Source organism: Electrophorus electricus, chromosome 16 (genome assembly GCF_041902795.1).
Source record: "Electrophorus electricus isolate QZ-2024a chromosome 16, ASM4190279v1, whole genome shotgun sequence".
In the NCBI taxonomy this organism is placed as follows: domain Eukaryota; kingdom Metazoa; phylum Chordata; class Actinopteri; order Gymnotiformes; family Gymnotidae; genus Electrophorus; species Electrophorus electricus.
Genome location: NC_137512.1, coordinates 920001 through 940591, shown reverse-complemented (window position 1 = coordinate 940591; position 20591 = coordinate 920001). Strand labels below are relative to the sequence as shown.

Sequence of the window (20591 nt, the reverse complement as noted above, 5' to 3'; positions counted from 1 at the left end):
TGCCGAAACAGGAAATGGCACATTTTACTAGATCGATGGGATCTGTTATCTTAATGAATTAGTTATCGCTCTTTCAATTTAGTAATATGCGATCAATAATAATAATACGTGATCAATAACCCAGCAGGAAGATTAACGCAAGTCTGTGCGCGTCCAGTGATTGGCTGGTTCCTCGGCGCGTCCTGTGATTGGCTGGTAACCGAGTCGCCGCCTTCTTTTCAGGAAGGTTCAACATGGACACGGCTGGTAAAGTGAGTTTGCAGCTTTGCTTTGTTGCTGTTAGTCTGAAAATGGTGTAAATGCAGAACACCAGCCTGCACGTTTCTGTGGTTGAGATAACAGTATATCTTTCATTGTTTATTGCAGCGTCGTTCAGAGCGTGTAGACTTCAACACACGCGCTTAGTCGAGGGACTGTTCGCCTGTCGCGTGTACTTTTTAGGTAACTGTGTGTGTGTGTGTGTGTGTGTGATCTCCACCCGTTAATAGGTAATCAAGTGTAAGGCAGCAGTAGCCTGGGAGGCTGGTAAGCCCCTGTCAGTGGAGGAGGTGGAGGTTGCACCACCCAAAGCTCATGAAGTGCGGGTTAAGGTAAAGTTAAGCTGCACTGCACAAACTCACTCTCGCCTTTTCCTCGCAGCCGGAGCTCGGACCTGGTTGGTAATCACCCGTTTAGACGCCCGTGACGTGTCTCTCCAGAATGGCTCAGACTGGTGTACTGAGAGATGTGCTGGTATCACCTGCATGCTCAGTCTGGACTCTGTCTCCTTGTGTGTGTTAGATCCACGCCACAGGGGTGTGTCACACAGACGCCCATACTCTGAGCGGGACGGACCCTGAGGGCGTGTTTCCTGTCATCCTCGGGCATGAAGGTGCAGGAACAGTGGAGAGCGTTGGGGAGGGCGTCACCAAGTTTAAGACAGGTGTGTCCAAATGGGCCTGGTGAAAAGACCACCCTGGGGCAGGCTGAAGCGCCCCGGGGCAGTTAAGGGTTCTTTTAAATAGTCACGGATCAACTCTAATCTGTATGTACAGAGACAAATGAGGCTTTTATTGAAATTTTATTCCTGAAGTCACCAACACGATCCAAATTTTTATACATTTTCAGCTGGTTTTGGTAAACGGATGCCACTGCAGAAAGCCATTTTAATCTTTGTGTTCTCTTCAGATGAGTCCTGTACAGTTCTGGCATTTGGACGTCTGTGACGAGCAGTAGTGATCGTCTCTGTTTTCTCTGCTTTCTTTTTAAGGGGACACAGTCATTCTTCTCTATATCCCACAGTGTGGAGAGTGCAAGTTCTGCAAAAACCCAAAAACCAACCTGTGTCAGAAAATCAGGTAACTTGTCCACGCTCACTTCTTCGTCAGAGAGACGACTACGGCAGCTGCCCCAGCACAGCCTCAGATCAGTGGTCGCTTGTGTTGTGTCTCTGCCAGGGTCACCCAGGGGCAGGGGCTGATGCCTGATCAGACGTCCCGGTTCACCTGTAAGGGTAAACCCATCTTCCACTTCATGGGCACCAGCACGTTCTCCGAGTACACGGTGGTGGCTGAGATTTCGCTGGCCAAGGTGGACGAGAAAGCCCCCCTGGACAAAGTGTGTCTGCTGGGCTGCGGCATCTCCACTGGATACGGAGCTGCTCTCAACACTGCCAAGGTCTGTTAGTCCCACATGAGCACGTATCCACACACTTATTACCACCACGAGATGTGTTACAGACCTTTAATCCACGTTCTCCCGTCTGCTGTCATTTGATTACGCCAGCTGTGGTGTGATTTTCAGAGGATTCACTACCTGGTTTATTAGTCTTGCTGCTTTGTTGTGTTGAAACGTTAAACGTGTTGGTATGTAGCATCTCGACACCCTGCCGCCACTGTAATGTGTAGTCTGTGACTAACCAGCGTGTGCCACAGGTGGAGGCCGGCTCCACCTGCGCCGTGTTTGGCTTGGGAGCCGTCGGCCTGGCGGCCGTCATGGGTTGCAAGGCTGCGGGAGCCGCCAGGATCATCGGCGTTGACATCAACCCGGAAAGGTTCAAGATGGCCAAGACGTTCGGAGCGACAGACTTCGTGAACCCAAAGGAGCAGAGCCGAGCCATCCAGGAAGTGCTGGCAGAGATGACGAACGGAGGAGTGGACTACTCCTTTGAGTGCATTGGGAATGTGGACGTTATGGTAAGATGTGGATGGGACAGGGGACAGATACTTTATTAAAGAGGAAAGATCCAAAATATAAAAATGCAGCCAGACCACTTATTGTGAAAGTTTGCCTATATTCTACTCCTAAGTATTGTAATATTATTAATAATACGAGGGTTATTTTGATGGCACACTTCATCGTAACCCTGCTGCCTGCAGCCCTGACTGGTGTTCTGGTCAGTGGACATGCATGTTGGCACTGTGATGTTTTCGGGTCTGAGAGACGGCTTCTGGTTTTGTTTCCCAGCGTGCTGCCCTGGAAGCGTGTCACAAGGGCTGGGGGACGAGTGTGATCATTGGCGTGGCCGGTGCCGGACAGGAGATATCCACACGCCCGTTCCAGCTGGTCACGGGACGCACGTGGAAGGGAACAGCTTTTGGAGGTACGGGTCCGTCTGGGGATGTATAACGTAAGAATTTCCCTCTGGGAGTGGCCTAAAGACTGACTCCAGATCAGTATTCCTGCTTTAAGAGTGAATATAGCTGACTCCTCACACGTTAAACAAGATCATGGCTGAATACTTCAGTGAAGATCCTTTTGTCTTGGACTCGTCTCAGCAGTGTGGAGGTCACGGGCTCGTATTTAAAACGGCTGAAGAACTGTATTTTAAATGGAAACTATGAAACTAGTTTTAGTTTTAAAAAAATGTGAGGTCTCTGATGCGCTTTGCTGTGTTGCTGTTTGCAGGCTGGAAGAGTGTGGATAGTGTCCCTCAGCTCGTGGACGACTACATGAACAAGAAGCTGAAAGTGGACGAGTTTGTGACACACACGATGCCACTGGCGCAGGTCAACGAAGCGTTTGACCTCATGCATGCTGGGAAGAGGTTTGCACCCTCTTTGTTCTGTTTGGTGGCGTATGTACGTGTGAACCGAAGCGTTTGTTGGGTTTGTGTTCATTCTGTCGTTGTGTTTTTCCCTCTCTGTCTCCCAGCATTCGATCTGTCCTGATCTTCTAGAGACTCTACAAGCCTCAATTCTAACGGTCTTGGGATCTTTCACATTTAATGTTGAGCATTTAAATTCGGGCACTTGCACGGTTTTGCTTATGCTTTTACATAAGCAGCAGTAATAAAACTGATTTAAAAAGCATTACATCGTACTGTTTCCATTTAAAATGTTTGGTGTTTAAAAGCCCTGTTGAAATGGGGTTTGTTTTACATGAAGAGGTGGTGTAATGTGAAGTTAATTATTCACGTTTTAACATTTTGGTTTGTGGCACTTTACCACCGTTACACGGTACAGTGAGTCTGTATGTTCTGTGTAACGGAGTACAGAAGGTGGAGAGCTCCCCACCCCCTGCCCTCCGAGTCATGTCTTTAAAAAAATAATAACTGAGAAGGCAAAAGGAGAAATAGAAAGTGGGTAGTGAAATATCTTTACTGTAACAGCTGAACCATCTGTGGGGTTGTTAGAAACTACGGCCCGATTCCATCAAATACTTGCCTAAATGTTTCAAGTATAAATGATGTGAATAGGCATAATATAAACAAAATAAGTTAATAGAAATTAGGATAATAAATAATATATATTTGTCTTGGACATGCTCAGCAACGAGCAATGTTTTTTAAAATCTGAATGTTGCAAATTGCTTGATGTATTGAGGTTTTGTTTTTGTTTTTTTGATGATGAACAACCTAGAAAACTGGACTGTAAAATGACAGTAAATCAAAATGCAAAGTTGGTTCTAAGCAGTTTGAAGGTGAAGCTCGCTGGCTTGCGTCCGGCTGTGTGCAGGCTTGGCGCAAGGATGGAGCTGGACCATTTGGGTCCTTGTACCTGTGGTCCTCTTGGTTCTGGCCCATTCACCCCTCACCGCAGACACCTGTGGGAGCTGGACAGGTCCATTTCACCCGGCAAACGTAGATCATGTGAATGAGCATGTGAACATGCTCATTAAAGGCAGCTATGTAACCATGGTTACTTTTTCCTCTTGCGGAACGAGCACTCTGCTCCTGCACTCACACACACCCTGGTGAGTCTCAACTCCGCCTCATTCCAGGCAGTAAATCTCTGAAGCTGACGGAGATGACTGATGCCTTCCACTATTCCACAGAATGCGTCTCCTGTCCAGATGCATGAAGACAGGGAGTCTTCCCTTCTCTTGCTCTCAGAGATCACTGAAAAGCTCTAGTGATGTAGATCCCATAGCACCTGATTACAGTGTAAAGATCAGCACACTGAATCCCTTGAACAGTCGTAAAGTCAAGTGGTATGCACTCAAACCTCATGCTCTGGCCTTGCTCTGTAGCTGCTTGCTGGACTGAGCAGATCTCATTCCCTGTTGGTGAGTTGGTGCGTTCTGCACTAAGCATCTTTGTACTTCAGCGTTCTCTGAAAGATTCACCTGTCCCCTCTTCCCCAGGTCATTGTGAAGGCCTGTCTGTCCTGACCTCTGCCCCACAGAGCTGGAGACCCTCTGGACCATGTTTAAGGGTGCCACACATCCACCTATAATACAGAATCATCTCATACTGAAAAATAAAATACTGTCCCTGAATTAATACAGAGGCGATTAGTCCAGTATTTTCATGAACATTGTTTCATATATGTACTATAGGTCATCATCTGTGTGGTGAGAATGAAATCAACCCAGTTTCACAAGAAACAAGTAGAAGCTAAAATCAGTAGAATGATCCGGAGAATGGCAGGCGAGCCTGAGTGTGACTGATTATTGGCTCCAGAGAGACTGACTGGACTGACTGAATGGATTGAAGTGCTGACAGACATAGAGACACTTCTCCTGACTGACCAACTGAGACATAGACATACTTCTGATTATCCCAAGAAATCATCCCCATGCCAGACACAGACATAACTACTCTTAAAGCCAGTGCATGACTAAATCTGTACGTGCTGTGTCAACGGCTCGTCTAGTGCAGCTTCACAAGGCTGGTTGTGTGACCACATCCAGAACCCTGGTGGTCCAGCGTTACAGGGTCCATCTGATTTTGTACGGGAGGCCGGAGAGACCCCGCCAGGCTACTGCCTGGGGACACGGGCGTCTCGGTCCGCGGTGTAATCGGTTGTGGTTGTTCATTAACGGTTATTCCCATCGCCTCTGCAGATCCGCGGAGCGTCTACAATCTACGTAACCTCACCTTCCCCAGACAAGGAGACAGTACGGGGGCGACTGTCCTTCTGTGTGCGACCGAGTAAAGGTCCCGCTGTGGGAGAATAGTTTTACCTGCAGAGACGCGCATGCGCAGGACGAACGGGCCAGGTCCCGCCGTGGCATCGAGGCACCGAACCCGCGCGCACACAGAAAATGGCGGCTGCCGAACCGGTGAGAGCACGAGCAACTCCGAATACCGTTCATCAGTAGCGATGATGGAGGTAGTACCCGGGCACTTACGGCCCGAATAACAATGTTAACGCTGCAGCATGGCTTCACCCTAACGCTGCTTACCCGGGCTGGGGTTACCCAGTTATTCGGTAAGATCGACGTTAGTTCCCCGGGCTGGGGCTCGCTAGCTTAGCTAGCCGCTAGGCTAGGCTAGATTTTTACCTCAGCCATCGCTACGAGGTAAACCGGACAAGCAGATGTTCTTATTTTCGCACAGAGCTGCTGTTATGTGTTTCGCCTTTTTGCGTTTTGTATTTTATCAGCTTTCTTCATAACTAGGTAATTACAGTCGTATTTTTTACTCCCTCAACATCTTGGCATGATTAACCAACAAGCTAACTTGGCTAGCTAGCAGGCTAAACCCAGCCACCATACTGTCTTACGTGATTAGTAGCCTAGCCTAGCTAGCTACATGTCCAGCGGAGCTCACTGTGGATCAGTCACTGCCTGTCATCTCTTTGGCGATGTGGCAGTGAACTAACCGCTTGGCTGGTAACGTCCTAGCTAGTGTTGGCTTGACTGGACAGCAGGACTGAGTGTGGTTACCTACGAGATCTCACACGTTTTTGTGGCGGCCCTGAACGGGTCTGGACCATGTTCAGGATGGATGTGGATCTGGACTGAACGTCGGGGTTAAAGAGCGGTCGTGGTCGTGTTCGTGTTGAGGAGGCCCATGTGGGGACACGTCAACAACTCTACGCAAACCAGCGATCTCGCACTGACGCGCAAAGTTAATGAATTTGTTTACCAAAGCAATAATGGGAATATATTGGCTCATGACGGGAGAGGAAGAGTCGTGTCTGATGTCGTGTTATTCAGGAGCAGATGTAACTGCGGTCCAGCTCACCGCAGCGATCACGGATACATGACACAGCGCGTGTGATGCTCGGTTTTGCACGTTGTTTTCTTATATTCGCTCTCAAATGTATCTCGACAGATGGTGCATGCTGCACATTTGCGAGTAAATAAACCGGTTAAAGCCATAAAGCAAAGCAGACTGGCCACGGTCCCCTGGCCTACAGTGTAGCACTGGGTACTGAACAGCTGGACATCGACTCTGCAGCGCTGGCTAATTTGAACGTCAGCAGAATAGAATTGTGTCTTATTTCTGCACGTTTTCAACTGTCCCATCATTTTACATTTTGTAGGAAATAACCACAAATACGCAGGATTCGGAAGAAGAGAAAAACAATACTTCTACACAAGAAATTGTGAGTCCTGAAGATTACATCAAACATCCACTGCAAAACAGGTGTGTGTTTGGCTGACAGTAGCCTTTCTCATGGACATTAGTGATGTCCTGTCCTTACTGCATTAATACTGAACGTGTTTGTTTTGCACCCTTTGTAGTTTACTTAAACATGTTATTGTGGATGTTCTAAAATTGATTTAAGACTTTAGACTTTCATTTCCAGTAGAAATATTTTTCTTCCATCTTCCCTAAGGGCAACATTTTAGATAGTTGACTTAAATTAACAAGTCATTTTTCCGAATGTGAGCTGGAGTTTTGAATGGTTCTGTTGTGCTGTTATGCTGTCGGAACCTTTTCTAGTGTTGCTGTGCTGTTTCTGTTACATGTTAATGTTCTTTATAAAGATTAATTATTTTTCTTTTTCAGATGGGCTTTGTGGTTCTTTAAAAATGACAAAAGCAAAACTTGGCAAGCGAACCTGCGACTCATCTCCAAATTTGACACAGTCGAAGATTTTTGGGCGTAAGTTCCAGCACAGTTCACGGATCCTCGTTTTCGCAAACAGCCGAGACCGCAGTGCCTGGGCGCGTGTGTGTAACACTCCACTCGGACGGCGTGGTCTACGGTTCACAGTTTAAACTTGTGACAGCACAAAAACTGTTACGTGTTCAATTACATGTGCAGATTGGAGGTTAGACCCTCATAGCGTACAGAGCAGGCAGCTCCTGCCACTGTTAATCCAGACTCCCGCAGTCAGAGCACTGACTCTTCATCTGTAGGCTACGTGAGTCATATGGGACAGACCAGTGTGCCCTTTTCTGAAACAAGTCTTTTGTTGTTTTTTCAGGCTGTACAATCACATTCAGTTGTCAAGTAACTTAATGTCTGGGTGTGACTACTGTCTCTTCAAGGTAAGTATGTGTGTGTAAGGAGGTGATGTAGTGAGCAGAGCTGACCTGTGTGTGTGGAGCTGACCTGTCCGTGTGCGGTGTGTGTGGAGCTGACCTGTGTGTGTGTGTGTGTGTGAAGGATGGCATTGAGCCCATGTGGGAGGACGAGAGGAATAAGAGAGGGGGGCGCTGGCTCATCACTCTCTCCAAACAGCAGCGGCGTGCTGACTTGGACCGCTTCTGGCTCGAGACGGTGACCACACCCGCTCACACACCTCAGGGCTAAATGCCTCCACGTTGTTCAGCTAAGCCACTTTTTCAGCCATTAAACGTCCCATTAAAGTGGTTTTGGAACACTGAAACATGTAAATCTATTTTAGTAATCCACAAAATATAAAATTATGAAAATTAAAATTCCCTGTTCCCTGTAATGCGGAGTGTTGATGTACATGCACTGTTCCTCAAATGATGTGTTTATATTAGAGCAGTTCTAATCTCTACACTCTGTCCCGTGGTGTCCCTCAGGGCTCAGTGTTGAGGCCAGCATTCTTTAAACTCCATATGCTGCTATTGGACAGAATCATTAGTAAATACATTATTTTATTTCATCAGTATGTAGACGAGACATAATTTATTTATGTTCATAGCTGCCAATCCCCTGGGTCCCATTCAGTTGATTTTTATCTGCCTAGAAGACATCAGTCATGGATATGTCATAATTTCCTGCAACTCAACAAACAGTTAAAATTGAATTTATAATCAGAGATGATCAGATGTCTGATTACTTAGCCAGTCCTCTCCTGGGCCCTGAGATCAGCAGATAAACATACTGTTGGTGCTAACCATGTGAGTAATGAGCACCAGGGCTACGTTCTGCGGTCTGGCGCCAAACTCTGGACCTCCTCCAGTTGACCTGAGGGCCCTCGATGGTTTAAATACATTCCGGTAGACCTTGTTACTCTTTCTTTACTGTATCTGCTTTGTCTTTACTGTGTCTACTGTCTTTTACTGTGTCTTTTACATTTTTTAATTCCCTATTGCTATGTATGACCATTCTTTTCTTGAAAGTGATGTTTCTGTTCTTTATGTTCTTTTGATGTGGCCATTTCATTTATTAGCCATTAATTAATCTTTGTTTTCCATGAAGCATGGTGTTCAGTTCAGTGCTGCATAAACAAAGTGTTTTATTATTTGATATTTTTCTGTTTGGCCTTCAGCTCCTGTGTTTGGTGGGTGAGGCGTTTGATGACCACAGTGATGACGTGTGCGGTGCTGTTGTCAACGTTCGTGCAAAAGGAGACAAAATCTCAATCTGGACGACGGACTTTGAAAACAAAGATGCCATTGTACACATAGGGTAAGAGTGTCAGGAACAGCCCACAGCCGCACACACAAGGGCTCAGAAGTACCTCACGCCAACATCCCAAACCTCAGCACCTCAGATTGGTGTGTACAGATCAGTGCACCTTTCAGCATTTGTATGGAAGCGGCTTTGATCTTCAGTCTGGCTGAACACACACACACACACACGTACGTGCGCCCTATCGCCAGTTCTCTTAAATTAGGTTATTGTTGCTGTTTTGTTGTTGTTGTTGTTGTTGTTGTTAAGTTGTGCACTTATGCGTTGTTTGTCCAGGCAGGTGTATAAGGACAGATTAGGAGTGCCACCAAAGGTCATCATTGGATACCAGTCTCATACAGACACCGCGACAAAGAGCGGCTCCACCACCAAGAACAAGTTTGTGGTCTGAGGAGAGGATGTCCTCGCACTCTGTACGCCTCTGCATCTCCTTGTGATGTTGCTCTGATCGCTGGGTCTTTTATTTACACTGACGTTGTTTGTGTTGTTTTTACAGAACATCTAATGGAGCAGCTGCAGCAACAGTTCCGTTTCCATGACGAACCAAAGCCATGTCTGACCGAGAGAGACAGTCGGACGTCAGGTGTCGTGATTGTGTTGCCAGATCTGTTATGGGATGTAGAAAGTTCCCCTGTTGACAGTTGTTATGGCAAAAACAAGCACGTTAAAATGGTGTCTTACAGAGCTGTGCAGTGTATAAAAGCAGAAATATCATATTCTTCGCTTTTTATGTCATTGTACTATTGAGTGGTCTGTTGCTGCGTTAAAGGGCTGAGGGCCAATCAGAGAGGCTGTTCTGATTGTGGTTATTTTGGCTTTTTATGTTTCTGCATTGTTTTATGTTGAACTGCGAGCCTTAATGGAAAAACTGCAGAAGTTGCATCATTCATTTATTTAGTTTGTCTTCTTTGTTCTCTTTAATTTGTCTTAGATTAATATTGATTTGGCTGTTGGTAAAGCATGGTGAACATTCTCTTTTTTAAGTTTAAACATTGTATTAACTTGTATTGCAGATGGAGGATACATTTAGACCCAGTTTTACATTGGTGTAACTTTGATATTCTGTTACTGTATTGTGCTCCTGCCTGATGTAACAAGTAATCATGTGATCAAACTGATCAGTTCACTATGCACTTTGGAAGTTAGACTGGAAACGCTGATGAGCTTAAGCATTGTAAACACGTGTATGTAAATACATTTGTACAACACGTTGTCTTAAACTTGTTCTATAAACCCTGCTGCATGAGTAAGAGTCATTCTAATGAACTATTGCCCCATCTGTGATGTCACCAGTAAAATGAGCACCCACCAGCTTCTGCAGTGGCCATCAAAGGCATAATTCACTTGGGCTGGGAGTGAAATTCCACAACGCACGTGGGCTGAGAGTGAAATTCCACAACGCACGTGGGCTGAGAGTGAAATTCCACAACGCACGTGGGCTGAGAGTGAAATTCCACAACGCACGTGGGCTGGGAGTGAAATTCCACAACGCACGTGGGCTGGGAGTGAAATTCCACCGCACGTGGGCTGGGAGTGAAATTCCACAACGCACGTGGGCTGGGAGTGATATTCCACAACGCACGTGGGCTGGGAGTGATATTCCACAATGCACGTGGGCTGGGACAGGCTGCGTCGTTTGGCCTTTAGCACTTGTCTTGGTGCACCCCGTCACACTGCGGTGTTTGTCCAGTGTTTGGAGATGATCGCGCTCTGGAGATTTACATGGGGCAGGATGTCGGGATTCATCTTCACTATATATGAGCAGGAGCTTTGGCATTACCATCATATTTCTGCTTCAGATGAACATTTATCACGCACTGCAGAAACCGCTGAATAAAAAATTCTATACTGCCATCTAACTTCCATTTAGGAGTTACACTATTTTGGGTGTATGTTTTGTATTTTATTTGCCAATAGCTTTGAAGTCATCAATAATGCTGATTGACTATAGCACATCATAAGCTATATTGCATATTCATGTATTGTTTTGCATATTCACGAACTGAACTCAACCGCCCCTCCCCCTTGACACTTCACCCACTCTGCGTCCTCCATTCGAGATGGGAGGCACGTGGGAGAAAGCTTACTGTGTACATTTTATTCCAGAACACGAGCTCAGATTTGTTTGTGTGTGATGGGTTGTACTGCGGAGTTACGTGAGACGTAGGCTTGACCTGCAAACTGAGTCTAAAGGAGCAGCTGGCTTCGTACCTAGAGGAGCGGTAGGTCTTTATTCTTAATTAAATCATTGTTTTCATTTGACACTTGTTCAGTTGTATAGTAAGCACTAAGAATATGGCAAACGTGCAGGCTAACGTTTCCTAATTTTGTCATTTAGCACAGCTACAAATGTATTTATTATAACGTACGATACAATGACATTAAACTGCCAGTAGTCACTGACTTTTCCACGTTTAGCTGAGTGTTTCGATCTGGTAATATGAGCCTGAACGTCTCCAACAGGCCCTAGGTATAATAATAGACTACCATCATCATGATACTGATGATACTGTAAATACGTGCTTAAAACATGAGCTGTGGTGTCCTGTACTTTAGCCCAAGTTTGATGAGCCCTGCTTGACCTGAAGCAGAAGTGAGAAGATAATCACATAGTTCCTGCTAATACTGAAAACACGGCAGCGCCTTTAATAAACGCACATGTAGCATGTCTACAGAACCAGTGATTATCTGACTGGTCATTTATCTCACACTGGACAAACCTGTCTGTCATGTTTTTATCTCATCATGAGATTACTGGAGGATCCTTAAAGGACATCTCTGCCTTATCCTGGAGGGCTCTGAAGTGTTTATGTATAATATTACTGTTTTATTCGTAGGATAAGTCAGATCATAGAATAAGTCAAAGTAATTATTTTTATCTTTACAGTTAGTTGTTTACAGGTCTGGGCATCAGTTCACTGAACATGTAAAACAAACAAAAGGCATCTTCTTTAGGAAACTTTAGGAGTTATGAAAATATTCTCACATCTCCATACTTTAGGAGGAAGTCTTTATTCTCACTGCAAATTTGCTTAGGTCTTAATAGCTGTGAGTAAGGGGTGGATTTTTTTCAGTTCTTATAATGTGAAAAGTATTGCTAATAAGTATGTGTGTGTGCAGGTTTTTAACTGAAACATCACAAAAACGTCTTCATTTTCATACCAGGAAATGCTACAGGTTGCCTCTTCTCTTCCACCTCTCTCTGTGGTTCTCTCTCTTCTCCTCCACGTCTCTGTGGTTCTCTCTCTTCTCCTCCACGTCTCTGTGGTTCTCTCCCTTCTCCTCCAACTCTGGTTCTCTCTCTTCTCCACCTCTCTGTTGTTCTCTCTCTTCTCCTCCACCTCTCTCTGGTTCTCTCTTCTCCTCCACCTCTCTGTGGTTCTCTCCCTCTTCTCCTTCATCTCTCTGTGGTTCACTGTTTTTATCCTCCACCTCTCTCTGTGGTTCTCTCTCTTCTCCACCTCTCTCTGTGGTTCACTGTTATTATCCTCCACCTCTCTCCCTCTTCTCCTTCACCTCTCTCTGTGGTTCACTGTTTTTATCCTCCACCTCTCTCTGTGGTTCACTGTGTTCTTTTCCTCCACCTCTCTGTGGTTCATCTCACTGCAGCGTGTATGCATTACATGTGTTCCTGTAAACGATCCCTTCCACTTAGACATGGAAAACCCCATACGAGCCCCGTGTTGAGTCCTCACTGTTTTATGTTGTGCGGTTTTACAATCTAGGAATGCCGATGTACAGACAGGCTTGTACAAACAAGCAAAAAAGGTTAATTATTCTCAAAAGGGCAAAGTTTAATTCTGACATTCATCTGTAGTTGGGTGTGTCACTAACAGAAGTCAAATTCTCTGTAGTTCCTTCAGATGCATTAGATTGCTTACATAAACCAATACTAGGTGTGTATTACTCTTTTGGCTTATGGATTAAAGGCTATGTTCTTTGTCATGCATTATTAAATCCTTAAAAATCTTGTGATTACATACACACAATATAATTTAGATGTGTAAGGCAATGCTTTGATATTTAATAATTTTTCAAATGTTACTGTTATACAATAAACTACGATTCCTCTCAGTAATAGGCAACCGATATAATCAGCAAAGGTTTACATTTTAAATTTACATTAGATTCAGGTTGGCAGTCAACATTTACTAAACTCTGCTTGAATGAAAATGGTCATCTTTCATTTTTGACCACAAAACAACAGGGGAAGACATTTTAATAAACTCAGTAGTGTCAAGATATAGACTGATGTCTGCATGCTCAGTCCACGGAATCGCACCATAACATTTAGAATCTATGCACCTGCCAAAATCCCCCAAAGCCACATGGGTTGTCTTCTACCTCCTCGACGTTCCAGCTGGTCTCTCCCCCACACCCCTACGGACAAGCGTCCGAGCTGCTCTGTGTTAGATAGCTGAGGCCCTGTACTGGATCCTCTCTGACGGCCTCGAGGGGATGCTCTGTGATTCCCTCAGGTACAGCAGAGGTGTGACAGCACCAGGCATGCGGGCCTTCGTGTTCGGAGAGGGGAGGAGGGCACTTGGTGTGGTAGGCAGGGCTGGGGCAGGGGCTAGCGGTGGACAGGGTCCTCTGGCTCCCGTTCAGGTAACCACCGTAGTTGTCCACCGAGTCCTTGGAGTCTTTACGGGACTGAAGGGAGTAGGGGCTGTGGTAGCTGTAAACGCCTCGTGGCTGCTGACCCCAGCGGCAGTGCAGGATACGCATGAAAGCCAGTTTGAACTCTCGGCTGTAGCAGGGGTAGATGACGGGGTTCAAACAGCTGTTGAAGTAGCCCAGCCAGAAGATGACTTTGAAGAGGGTGTCAGGAGGACGCAGGTCCACGTTGAATGAAACTGTAAGAAACCGTCAAGAAAATGAAATCAGCAATTTTTCCCCAGCAAGGCTTCTGGTTGTGAGGAAGCTTCAAAGATTTAAGCGCATAAACAGAAATACACTGACACCCATCAGACTTTAATATTCTGAGTCCAGCTCTGAAAACCCTGGGTCTAGCTTTTTTCTTCTGCCATTTCTGAAACTAGCTCTGACATTCCTGAGTTTAGCTCTGTTGTTCTAACCTGCAGCAGAGCTGAAGCTTCATCTGTATCCCAACATACATGACCACAGAAGATCACACAAGGTCACTGTGACTTGTGCTAGATTTGGCATGGAACCTGAACTGTGGAGGACGTTCAGGTATAAAGTGTTTGGACCCCAAGGTGAGCAACATATCAGGAACACTAGGCTGGACTAAGATGGACTTGAACTTCTACATCCACACAGAGTGTCTTTATTGTGTGTTGTATCAGCTTAACTCGCTGCATGTCACCCACTGTCCAGAAGATGGCAGCATTGCTCGCGTTACACTTTTGTAATTCAGCGCCACAGACACTTGTTAAAAAGGTTGAAAGTTTGAGAACAAAACAAAGCTCAGCTGACGGTTATGTAAACAGCTAAGGATAATACTAATTACAACAGTTGAAGTTCTTTATTACTAAAGCATTTTCAATCCAGTTTAAATCCTTCACAGGGATGTTGGGAATGTTCTGCCTGAGGAGACAGCGTGTGCTCTGTGGGTAACGGAACTCCTCCTTTGATTGCTAATTACACAGAATTCCTTCACAACCCAAGACCTGGAGTTCACTTCCCCCAAATGCTCCAAAAGACACACGCGCATCTTAAAGGGGCAAGTTGGTTCCTTTTTCTTGGACATGTTTACTTAAGTATTTATGTAAGAGCATTTGAAGGATTTAGTGAAGAGAATTTACCAAAAGATTTTTATTTAAGAGTATTTACTGAACAGTTTATATAAGTATATTTACTGAGGGACTGTTTTAAGCAGAGCTTGTTTGAAAATAAACGGTCAAACAGCCATTTTCAAGCAGAAATACAAACACAAGGCAAAACGTGGGTTTTTCTTTGAGTTTATGCCAAGTTTTGAAAGCCAAACTTAAACCTGCACCCAAAGACTTTTATGAATCCACTGTAATAAAAATAAAAGTCTTCTCATAGAACTCTGCTACTGCCAAGCCAAGCTTCTTACATACACAACAATAAATTATACGTCTGCTCTGAAAGTATGCCCGCCTCACCGATTCAAAGCAAAAATCAAATATTTGTGAACAAAACACAAGCTACATATTTTTATTAAAAATGAATTTAAAGACCTTTCACCCCAGCTGGGATGGTCAATGCACACGCGGCGCATAGCCAGCTGAGAGTTCCTTCTTCACAGGGGTTGGGTCCCTCCTGCTCTGTTCACTGGGCCTCCCTGGTACCAGGCTGGCCCCAATCTGGCCCCCTGTCTGGGGCCCCCGGCTGTGGGCAGCCTGGCTGTCCTTAATACTGCATTGAGCCTCAACATTCACTGTCTCCATGGAAACTCTGGGACTTGGCATGGGGGCCAAGCAAAGATCAAGACTGTGAAAAGAACAGTCTGCTTAGCTGCAGCAATCACAGCTAATAAAAGTTTTTAGTTTATTCTTTTTAGTTCTGTCCTGTGCGTGTTTTATTCTCAGACCCTTTGCGCCTCTTTGGTTAACAGGAGTCGCCAGCTTGTGTTTCAGAACTCCAGGTTCTGTTCACCCCTGGTGTCTGGCCCTGCACGCCTGTTTTTTAAGAATCAGGGGCTCTGTATAATATCCCAAAGCACTGGACGCGTTTGTAAAAGTTCACAGTCTGAACTATAACTTACACAACATTCTCAAAGCCTCCACTCTATTGTCTCCTGGTTATCTGTTTGTCTTACTTAAACTCCAACCCTAAAAGGAAACAAACAAATGAAAAATATACAAACCATACCTTCACATCCTGTTTGGTTAAGTGGTGCAGGGCCACCGGGGTCTCAGGGGGTCTATTGTATTTTTTGACAGCCTGTAGAGTTCTGTATCCATGTGCACACGACATGAGTGATCTGTATATATTAAACCGTTCAGTGACCGTGTCAGAACAGAAGAGGAACTCTGGCTAGATCCACTCAGAGGGGCACATAGATCACATATCTAAAGTATCTCCAAAAATCACACACACACACACTGCTGTACTCTAGATACTCGCAATAACAGCAAAGAGAAATCCGCACTGTGGAAAGCTTCACATGTCAATGTGTCTCGTCTCCACGAGGTCTCACTGCTAGCTTGCCTATGCTCATTTTTTCTCACCTTGTCTCATCTCGAGATCCTTAGATACCAGTCTAAATCCTGGTAGCAGACTGCCGTCACACAGATGCGTCCTCCCTCAGCTACTCTCAGGTTTTGCGCCACACAGCTCAGAAGTGATTTAGCTTGACGGTGTTCATTACACAGCCTAACGCTCACATAATCACTGGGGTCAGTGTCACGGTCAGAGGAAATGAATCCCAGCGGTCCAGAGATGCTCCTCATTACTCTGAGAAATCTACAGCTGTGTAATTAAGAGCCAGTCCAGCTGAAGAGCCAAGTGTGCTGACCCCAGGGTCCTGACCCCAGGGTCGTGACCTTAGCCTGGGGAGGAATGACAGCTATGCTAACCCGTTTCTAAGAGCTTGGCGACATGCCAGAAATGCGTCTGCCCATGGGCTGGTTCCCACCCTTCCCCTGCAGTGAGGCAGCGCAGTGCCGGGTCATCGGACCGCACACACCGGGGGACCCTGGAGGACATGGAGGAAATACAGAAGCAAAAACCCTCCTGATATCTTAACCCCTTATTTGTGGTTGTACCAATGACCACTAGCTTCCCACAGCACAAGGCTGGTGTCATCAGCTGCAAATCACTCACACTGAAAACGTCTAGAGCCGGACGTCCGGACCAGATTACACCGCAGGCCAAAATGGGTTTTAAAAAAAATGCCTCATTAATCAACATGCATCCGGACAATCAACAGCAAAATTATGAAGCAAAGCCAAACAAAAAGTTTAAAAGTTGCTCATAATTCACCAAGCAGAGATCCGGTGCAACTTTCAGCGTGTGTCACAGAATGAAATCAGAAGCAACATTCTGTGTAAAACCTACATTCTCAGCATAGGAAACCTTAGCCAATTATAAATTCTTTAAATTACAACAAATGTGATTTGTTAATCATAAAATAATTCATTTATTCATGCATGAATCATGAGAGAGACCATGTAAGAGCTTTGCTGTGTTTATCTGCATTTAAAAGAGTTATTAATAAACCTTTAACTAATTATAATATTAACTGAGTTATTATTAGTAGTAGTAGTATTGTGGTTATTGTGTTGTTGTCGTTATAAGACTGTATTAGTTAAGCAGTCAGCAGCGGTCGGTTCGACCTACCGATTGGCAGGGTGAGGAAGAACGGCAGCCAGCACAACACGAACAAGCCCACCACGACGCCCAGCGTTTTAGCGGCTTTCTTCTCCCGGGAGAATTTGAGGAGTTTGACGGTGAGCGAGCTCCTGGTGTGCTGGCTACGGGTCCCGTCCTGCATCTGCGAGCCTTTGTGAATGCGCAGGGTCACCTCACCCGTAGTTAGCCTTTCCTTTTTGACCCCGGCCTCCAGATTTCTGGTGGTCTGTTTCGCCACTATATACACGCGGCAGTACATGATAAGAATGACGACCAGGGGGATGTAGAAGGAGCCGAGCGAAGAGAAGAGCGCGTAAAACGGCTCCTGGGTGATGACGCACACCGTGCTGTCCGGGGACTGCGGCTGCTTCCACCCAAACAGCGGACCGATGGAGATGGTAACAGATATGACCCAAACCGCGAGCAGGGCCAGCAGCGCCTTGCGCTCCGTCACGATGCACGGGTACACCAGCGGGTGGCTGACCCCGATGTAGCGGTCGATGGATATTACGCACAGGCTCATGATAGACGCCGTGCAGCAGAGCACGTCGAGCGCAGCCCAGACGTCGCAGAAAATCCTGCCGAACAGCCAGTAGTCCAGAACCTCCAGCGTGGCCGACACCGGCAGCACGGTGGTGCTGAGCAACAGGTCCGCGAGCGCCAAGTTGACGATGAAGTAGTTGGTCGGGCTTCGGAGGCGTTTGTTGCACACAACTGACAAGATGACCAAGATGTTTCCAACCACAGCGAAAACGATAAAAGTGCCCAGTACCAGCCCGAGAGGCACCGCACGAGAGAGCCGGAGCTCGTGAGGTTCGGTGTGGTTAAATCCGGACGCATTGGCGTTTCCTCCGGTTTCTCCGTCACCCCAGGAGTAACCGTTCGCCCACGGGCGCGCAGTCTCATTGTCTTGGCCCATGCTTGCGAGGAATGTGCCCCATCGCGTGCGTTACGGCAGGTCTCCAGTATGTGCTGATGAAAGGCGCGTGAAGGAGTCCCGCGGTGCCGCTCGGAGTTGGAGGCGCCGCGCGTCCCTTCACGCCACCGAGTCGCATCTCTCCAGCTGCTTGAGAACGTCGCGAGGCGGTGTAGGCACGAGCGCCAGTCCCACGCGCAGGGTCACTCCCATCTCTGCGCGAGAGGGAAGGAACTGCGACAGAAGAAAACACACACCAATGCCCTTTAAACATATACCGAGAAAACGTGGCTCTATATACTGTAGATTATGGGGCCTATAGATTTTTAAATTGTGCTATTTGTCGTTATGTATCAGCCTGAAAAACTTGTGTCCAAAATTAATGGCGAATGGCAGTTGTCACATGCGTGACTCGCTCATAGGCCTGCACTAGTTACATTCCGACAGAGCCATTAATTTTAATTCAGAATTAGGCAGATGTTAACTCTGTAGCGCGTAAATCCTAGCCAAAGACTGAGTCCCAAAGGTGTGCGATCCAGTAGTGTATGATTAACTACAGCTTGTGCACCGTGCAGATGATATGTAGATCTGTAGGTCAGCTAAAGTTGTTAAGACTCACAGCTGATATCCTTGTATTAGTGGAACCAGTCAGCCTGAACCAATAGCAGCATACAGGCACTGTGGTTATGTGTCAGGGAACAGGGAGATGGCAGCTGGTTGTGTGTTATACCAAAATGAGAGACAGAACTTTAGGTAGGCAGGCTACCGGAGTTCTGGATCTCATATAACAGATGGGATTCACTACTATTATACATTGATGTCTGATGCCACAAAATGTTGGTTGTGGCATCGAAAATGTTTCAACACAAAAGCTGTTAGCATGTTCTGTTCTAACTGAATGTCTGTCATTGAGAAGGAGCGTATTATCCCAGTGTCCAGGACAGAAAAAACCCAATAACACCATCATGACTGTGGTGCAAAAACACCTACAGAGTTGCACCTTCAGTACGAGTCACACATACAACAGAGGTTCACCAGGCTGAGGGTTTAAGTATTGTGGATGTGGAGCGCTGAAGGAACAGCTGAGTTTTCCGAGTCCTTCCTGTGCAGTTGCTGGACACGTTTCTATTTTTATCTCAGAGAGTAACTCCTCCAAACAATGGAGAGGTTTCCCAAAAGTGTTGTCACATAAAGAATATTGGTGAACGCCAGCAGGACTAAGGTATCACTCTTAACACTATGATCACTCAGCACGACTAAGGTATCACACTTAACACTACGATCACTCAGCTATCACAGGTCACACACTGGTGTGGTTGTGGTGCTGGTCTCAGATCAATGTTCATATCATGCAGGCTATCGTGCAAGAGGGGAACTCTGGCTTGGATAGTTGTGGAATGTCCTGTGGAAATCCTGCAGTACAGATATCTACAACAATAAACTCAAGGTTAGGCTCAGTATAAACATCCAATCTGGATTAAGGAAAAGTTCTGACACGTGTGTTCAATCAGATGTTGATTGGGTGAGGAAGGAGTGGGTGTGGCTTCATATGAGCACTTCATGCATTATGCAAAAGTTCTCAGACTTCTTGATATCAACCAGGTTTAAGAATATTCATGAACTCTTTCTTCACGTCTATAATCTGCTCATTAATAGAACAGAAAAGATAAACAGTCCAGCTGCTGGGAAAAACTGCAGAAAAGAAAGACTTTTTTTTAATCCAAAAGCACATAGTGTTCTCACAAGTCAATGAATAACTCTGGACTCACAAGAATAACTAAGAGATTAACTGTAAATAACGACTGGCCTTCTCATGTTTCTGTCAGACAAACATTATTAGTCATACATATAATATGTCTGAAGGACATTAGGTGTAGGAGCAAGAGAGATTTTGTCCTACATTAGGACAGTTTTGCACATCTACAGCTGTTTACCAAACCTGTATAACTGTAGTGGAGATCTACAGCTGTTTATAAGTGCTGTATCACTGTAGTGGAGATCTACAGCTGTTTATAAGCCCTGTATCACTGTAGTGGAGATCTACAGCTGTTTATAAGCCCTGTATCACTGTAGTGGAGATCTACAGCTGTTATAAACCCTGTATCACTGTAGTGGAGATCTACAGCTGTTTATAAACCCTGTATCACTGTAGTAGAGATCTACAGCTGTTTATAAACCCTGTATCACTGTAGTGGAGATCTACAGCTGTTTATAAACCCTGTATCACTGTAGTGGAGATCTACAGCTGTTTATAAACCCAGTATCACTGTAGTGGTGACCTCCCCATGTTCAGACAAGAGTCCACACCCTTCCGTGTCAAATCAATTTATGACCTTAGACATGAGACAAGGTCGAATGTTTTTCCAAACACTGATCAAATAAAACGATCTTCTCCACTACACAACT

The 20591-nt window shown here is 45.7% G+C and overlaps 3 protein-coding genes across 6 annotated transcripts; 2 read left to right on the top strand and 1 right to left on the bottom strand.

The window, feature by feature from the left end:
• Positions 1–148: 148 nt before the first annotated feature.
• Positions 149–3290, top strand: adh5 (alcohol dehydrogenase 5). The gene is made up of 9 exons (XM_026996668.3): positions 149–251; positions 489–590; positions 781–922; positions 1250–1337; positions 1437–1656; positions 1914–2174; positions 2446–2581; positions 2887–3025; positions 3133–3290. Exons 1-9 carry the CDS (start codon positions 234–236, stop codon positions 3155–3157), a joined length of 1131 nt encoding a protein of 376 aa, XP_026852469.2. The 5' UTR covers positions 149–233; the 3' UTR covers positions 3158–3290.
• A 2045-nt stretch (positions 3291–5335) lies between these two features.
• On the top strand, positions 5336–10224 carry eif4ea (eukaryotic translation initiation factor 4ea). Of its 3 annotated transcripts, none has more exons than XM_026996665.3 (8): positions 5339–5484; positions 6693–6796; positions 7163–7258; positions 7584–7647; positions 7766–7879; positions 8844–8983; positions 9263–9399; positions 9483–10224. In XM_026996665.3, exons 1-7 carry the CDS (start codon positions 5467–5469, stop codon positions 9375–9377), a joined length of 651 nt encoding a protein of 216 aa, XP_026852466.1. In that variant the 5' UTR covers positions 5339–5466; the 3' UTR covers positions 9378–9399; positions 9483–10224. The 3 variants fall into 3 exon arrangements, 2 of the variants coding, with proteins under 2 accessions (XP_026852466.1, XP_026852465.2); XM_026996664.3 differs by having other exon boundaries at positions 5375–5534; XR_003409589.3 differs by lacking the exons at positions 9263–9399; positions 9483–10224 and having other exon boundaries at positions 5336–5534; positions 7766–8571.
• A 2535-nt stretch (positions 10225–12759) lies between these two features.
• Positions 12760–18340, bottom strand: adra1bb (adrenoceptor alpha 1Bb). 2 transcript variants are annotated; one of them, XM_026996663.3, is made up of 2 exons: positions 17447–18340; positions 12760–13842 (listed from the first exon to the last, which is right to left on the bottom strand). In XM_026996663.3, the coding sequence occupies exons 1-2, from the start codon at positions 18186–18188 to the stop codon at positions 13367–13369; spliced, it is 1218 nt and encodes a 405-aa protein (XP_026852464.3). In that variant the 5' UTR covers positions 18189–18340; the 3' UTR covers positions 12760–13366. The 2 variants fall into 2 exon arrangements, with proteins under 2 accessions (XP_026852464.3, XP_026852463.3); XM_026996662.3 differs by having other exon boundaries at positions 17258–18329.
• Positions 18341–20591: the final 2251 nt, after the last annotated feature.